Source organism: Podarcis erhardii (assembly GCF_964252035.2).
Source record: "Podarcis erhardii genome assembly, chromosome: 10".
In the NCBI taxonomy this organism is placed as follows: domain Eukaryota; kingdom Metazoa; phylum Chordata; class Lepidosauria; order Squamata; family Lacertidae; genus Podarcis; species Podarcis erhardii.
This window is the reverse complement of record NC_138500.1, coordinates 30,859,183-30,865,182: the sequence shown is the minus strand read 5'-3', so window position 1 is coordinate 30,865,182 and position 6,000 is coordinate 30,859,183. Positions and strand designations below refer to the sequence as shown.

The window sequence follows — 6,000 nt, the reverse complement described above, 5'->3', positions numbered from 1 at the left end:
GGCTAGGCACCTCTGCAGTAAAGGTAAGAACCGTAAAACGCAAAGAATAATGAAAATCTAAGATTCTTTTTAAAAAAACAAATACCTTGTAAAACAAACCAGAATAGAACCAGCAAAGAAAATTAACAGTAGTTTAGAAATTCTAAGAAAAAATTAAAACTGTTTTATTTATAATGAAATTTATATCCTGCTCTTTCTTCAAGAGGAGCCCAGGGCACTTGGTGCCATGAAGTCTACAACAGTAGTCTTCTGTTGCCGTTTTTCCTGTTAGCATGCATGCATGGTGGGTCTGCTAAGCTGCTTTCCCAGAAGGAATTCTTACATGATGACTGTCTGAGAGCAACAAAGCATTTCCAAAACCTGAATATGATGATGGGGAAAAACATGCCACTCCTTCTAAGGAAGTCAGGAGAATCTTCTGAACACCCAGATAAGAGACAGAGAGGTTAGATCTGGCTCCAAATCTTTCTAATGTTGCCTGTTCCACCCGACTGTGATCTTGGATACAAAAGGAAGCATTTAACAGTGGCTGTGGCATCTTGGATACCAAAACAGAAGACAACACCCCCACCTTCCATGTTTGTTTCTAACAACTGCAAATGACATTTGGATCACCTGTAGATGATGCATTAGAGGAGCTGTCTGTGTTTTTGTGTGTGTGCATGTGTGTTTCTGTCTGCCCACCCTGTTCCATCTAGGTCTTGGGCCCCAAAGGCAACTAAAAACTTAGGAAGCTGAGGTTAATACCATTTCTTAAACTAACATCACATAACTGGCCAGAGCGTTTGCTATAAGTTACCATTTATTCTGCAGAACAGAGGTATCTTTCATCGACTTAACACATCAGTATCATGAGGCACACCTAAATCTCCAGCAGCAGCTTATATGCACACAAAGTACCTCTCCTGCCAGACATCTGAGTTGTCATCTTCTCCGCAACAGAGCAACTGTCTGTAATACTGGAGGTACAGGAGAGGTTGGTCACAACCCTCTCTAATGCCCACAAGGTTTCACAGTGGAAGGGACCTTTAGAAAAGGGACGTGTTAACATGCCCTGACAAGTTGATGGGAAACAAATGCTATGAGCGATCAGTCCCAGCATTGACCTTAATGGCAGAAGGTGGGCTGTCAGGCGGTGAACTGTTCCTGCTTGCCAGGCTCTATTTCCCCCCACCTGACAGGGGTTCGGAGGGATTGCTCTCGGCGCATTATTGCACGGTGAGTGCTCCCTGCTCACTGTGGTCCATGTTCCAGAGGCGGTAGAATTCTGCAAAGTCCACGTAGGGCTCCACACGCCCATCTTCATCCGGCTGGAGGGAGTGGGAAGGGCGAGAACGGAAGAGGCCCCCATCTGAGCTGGAGCTACTACTCTGGGTGTGAGTGTTGGTAGACTGGAGGGTCACTGTTGGGCTTTGACTGCAGGGAGGGAAAGAGAAAGAGAAGCAACCTTCAGTCAGCACAAATGACACAGCAAATGCAACCTAAGGCCTCTCCCCTCAACTCTGGGGAATCTGCAGCCCTCCAGATGATGTTGGACTACAACTCCCATCATCCCTGATCTTTAGCCATGCTGGCTGGAGCTGATGGGAGTTGCAGTCCGACATCATGGGGAGGGCCCAGGTTGACGAAGGCTGTCACAGAGCATCACAGACAATCCCTGTTGCCTGATGTGAGCACCTGTATCAGTACACAAACCTGCAAAATTCAGGCTTGAGGCACCCATTGGGAACGTCTTTGAGTGTGAAGAGGGCATTAAAAATGTAAATGCATATACAGTCTATTAATAAAAGCCTCTCATCGTGCACCTCTGTGTAACACAGAGAAGTTTCTCCTTTCTTATCCAAGCCACTTCTGCTTTTTTATAATGATGAAGAGGAACTTTCAGCAAATACTGCTAATAGATTTGATTTTTCATCCTACAACTATACAGGGTGGGTCCTTTTTTTTTTTTTTTTGCATGCTGATATTTTTGTCCCTATCCCTGACAAAGGAGGCAACACTTAAGATCAGCCAAGAGCAGTACCATCGCTCTATTTTTCTGGGCAACAACCAGGCAACCCACTCTTTCTCTGGGAAGCAGCTAAAAGGCAGCAGCTTGTTCTTAGCTGAGCTTTGTCCGATATGAATGACCTGGTTATGTTTTCAAGGGGGAGGGACAGAACACTCTTGCTCATCATCTAAAGAGGGTTTCTGAGATTAGGCCATTGGACCACAGATTGCCTGCCCCTATCATACGGGTTTAAAAGTGAAACGGCTAGTAGGCCTCCACTGCTAGGCCTAAGAAGCAGCTAACAGGGGAAGTGGAATGTTGCCTCCAGCAAAAAGAAGGGCAAAAGGACAGCTGGTCTGAGCAAGGAGCACTTACTTTGTGAGGGTGGGCGTGGCTTCATCCAACGTGGAGCTACTGTGGGCGCCATTGACCATCTGACCCTGGGATGGCATGACAAGGGATAGCGTAACGCTGGTCTTGCTTGTGTTCTGGGCACTGGAGTACGGCACCGACACAGGATAAACTCGACCTCCTGAACATGCAGAATAAAACATTGTAAGCACTAGGAAGGCCAAGATTCTCAGAAAACCCCATACCTCTGTCCCTCTACAAGTGGGAAGAATTTCCTGGGACACCATGGACAAAGATCACTCTCCAAGACAAGGATGATGAATCTTTTCTGACTCATTAATGCTCAGTCATCCCCAAGGGCCACATGCAAATAAAGAGCACGGCCAATGTACCCAAGCATCCATACACACACAAACACACGCACAGTGAGAGAGACTACAAATACAGCACCCACAAGCTCACCATAAATGCAGGCACACCTGTCTGCCTATCTATCTGTCACACACACAGTTGGGCAGAACAGTTTTGATCTGCCTTGCGCCCTCTCCCATACAAGCACACTGAGCTCCCCCATACCTTGCGTCGGAGTCAGTGTGGGCTGGCTCATCTCACCCAGCGGGTACCCAAAATTCCTCACCAGCAGCGACATGTCCTCATGCCGAGCACAGAACTTGGACCGTTCCCCACCACTGGCGTATGTGTCACAGTGAATGCGCTTCACTCGATCCACGACTGCTTGAGCCACGGAATCCAGTGAGCTTTGTTTGGCAAACTCTGTGGCAATCATGGCTGCAATCTCCTAGAAAGAGAAAGAGTTGTCAGGGGTGGGGAAACTGGAGCTGCTGCTTCAGATATTCTCCCAGCCATGTAAAGAAGCAGGCCCTGCGCAGCTGGGCTAATGTTTAAAGGACCCAACCGCCCGGTTGACTGGGGCAGGTGTCAGCCACGGAAGTGGCATCCTACCAGGTGGAGCAAGTCTGTGCTGACTGATTCCAAGGGAAAGAACCATGCAATGTGGCCCTGCCCATGCGCATGGGCCCTTCAAACATTCTCACAGAAGCTGCTTGGAAGCTTCTGATGGATAAGCATCTCCTAAACAGCTGGGAGAACATCTGAAGGGCACCCAAGTAATCAGCCTTAGGGGAAAGGCTGCAACATGTCACCCTCTAGGGTGCCTTTGTTCGACTACTTGAAAGATGCATTGTGTTTAAATGGTGAAGGCATTCATTGCATTCCTACAGGAGGCTTTCACGTCCACCCTTGTGGGTTGCAACTTTTACATTTGCTTATTTGGGGGGAGATTAAAGTAGCATTAAATAAATACTACCTTCTCTTGTCTCCTCCGTTCCCTGTCCTGCAACTGGAAGTGGAGGAAAGGAGAAGCCTGCAGTTTTTTATGGTGGACTTAAATGTAAGGATAAAACGGAAGATCAGGTGTTGGATCAGGCCAAAAGCCCAGGATTCTCAAGGGGGCCAATCAGATGCCTACGGGAAGTCCAAAACGTTCTCCCCACCTGTGATTTCCAGCAACTGGCATCCAGAGGCATCCAGCCTCCAACTGTGGGGGCAGAACGTAGCCTCTGTGGCTAGTAGTTATTGACAGCCTTATCTTCCTCCATAAATTTGTCTAAACCTCTTTGAAGCCTTCCAAGTTGGTGTCTGTCACTGACTCCTATAGGAGGGAATCCCATAGTTCAGCTATTGAATCAATGTTCAATAGATGCAGCAGGCAGACCAGAACCTACTCCTTATTCCTCCCTGGCAGAGCCACTGGCTGGGGCAGCAGGGATGGAAAGTAGAGGGAACATTTTCTGCAGGAACATGATTTCACTTCCCTGAAAAAAGTTGTCCCTAGGAATCCTCTTCACCTCTCTGGCCTTCTCCTGCACAACGGATTTTATGTACTTATAACTATTAGCCTTGCTCATCTCTGTAGCCTAGGGCTACCCAGAGGGGACTATGAGCCCAGAGAGCAAAAACACTCTGGGGCAAATTTCAAATCTAATGATGGGTGCATCTAAGTATGCTGTGCAGACAGAGTCAACCTGAAGACCTGCACAGGATTCCAAGGTCAATTTAAAGCTGCCCTGGCACTCTTACCTGATTGGCTTGCCCAGGCCCATGAGCTGCTTCCAGAGCTTTGTAGAGCCCTTCTGACATCAGAACCAGAAAGCCCGTGACTCCATCGAGTGGGTGCCCTCCATGGATTTCAGGCTCTGCTATGATTGGCTTAGATTTCGCAGCACTGCAAAGGGAGAAGAACTACGTTAGTACTGGGCAGAGCGACAGAGACAGCTATGTCTTCAAAAGCAAAGCAGGAAAGGAAAGTAAGACCAAGTATTGGGTCTTGCCTCACCTCAGCAGTTCAATATCACTATAGCCATATTTGACTTTATAATCCCCGATGCGCCGGGTACTCTCCTGCCCGCATATGGTTCCTACTTGTTTTATTTTTGCTGCATCCAAACCTGCAGATAAAGAATCAGTTCACTGACTTCAGGGCAGATGCTAAATGTGTCCTATTCCAAGGCAAGAAGAGGAAGCCCACCCCACCCTCAGCTAAACAGGCATTTTGACTGAACAAAAAGCTGATGAATGAGGGAAGACAGAATAAACTCAACTAAGGAATGGAGGACAGCGAGGAGCTTTTCATCTGTAAATTATTCACACAAGAAAGGAAGTCTGCACATGCATTCAGAAGTGGTCAGGGTGCTTTGATGCAGCCTGAGATCTTTTACACTTGGCAAAAACAGAATTAGACAGCCAGCCAGATGAATCCCCACTGCACTCAACTCTACCGTGTCACAGCACTTCCTTGGAAGAAAGAATCTCAGTTTCTTTAATAGGCACTGGACTCATAACTGAACTCACTATGAGAATGATTCAGTATCAGCCACCATCTTAGCATAAGCTTTCTTTGGGAATACAGTGCAGGATGAGCTACCCTCAGTCAACAGGTAGATTTCATGTAAAAATAATAATTTTATTTTCCTGCACCCATGTCAACCAACGATTACATGTCCTGCATCTGACAAAGTGGAATCTAGTTCATGAAAGCTTATACTATTAAAAACTCGTTAGTTTTTAAGGTGCCAGAAGAGTCTGCTGCAGTGCTGGCTCTAGGTTTGGGAGGGAACATGCGCAAGACACTCTTTACAGCCCCCCTGTTGCAGTGAGTTGTGCAAATCACCACCAGTATCACCAGCTGCTGCTGCTGCAGAAAGCCAATAAGCAAGCAAGAAAGCATTAGCATTCACAGCTCCACTAGAGTGTGATACAGGTGTGCTAGTTGGCTGCAATGGAGGGCTCTCCTTGGTGAGCCCCCTATTGCATTATGGGCCTCAACAGGATTTCAGTTCGGACAAGGATTCCAACCGAACTGGTTTCATAACCGTTTGGTGAAAAAACTGATGCAGATGGCCAAGTATTTTGAAGAGTAAAAACCTTGATTAGGGCAGCGAGTAAGCCACTGTCCTATTTTGAAGCATGCACCAATTATTAGCAGCTCGCCCTCTAGGGGGCAGTTAATGTGCAACAACCCATGACTGTTGCTACAGTGGATAAGGCATGGGAGGGTTTTTGGGTTTTTTTGCAATCAATGCTTGTGGGCAACAATACATACCACTCAGCTCAGCATGAAAGCCAGGGTGGTTTGGAGA

At 47.1% G+C, this 6,000-nt stretch overlaps 1 protein-coding gene across 2 annotated transcripts in view; it reads right to left on the bottom strand.

Moving 5' to 3' along the window:
• Positions 1-784: 784 nt before the first annotated feature.
• LOC309350608 (TGF-beta-activated kinase 1 and MAP3K7-binding protein 1) overlaps positions 785-6,000 on the bottom strand; it is a 52,150-nt gene continuing 46,934 nt past the window's right edge. For both annotated transcript variants that reach the window (XM_081877609.1, XM_081877610.1), the window contains 5 exons: positions 4,698-4,809; positions 4,442-4,586; positions 2,918-3,140; positions 2,366-2,522; positions 785-1,416 (listed from right to left, as the gene is read on the bottom strand). In XM_081877609.1, the coding sequence (XP_081733735.1) occupies positions 1,209-1,416; positions 2,366-2,522; positions 2,918-3,140; positions 4,442-4,586; positions 4,698-4,809 (845 nt within the window). In that variant the 3' untranslated portion in view covers positions 785-1,208. The remainder of the gene's footprint in view (positions 1,417-2,365; positions 2,523-2,917; positions 3,141-4,441; positions 4,587-4,697; positions 4,810-6,000) is intronic.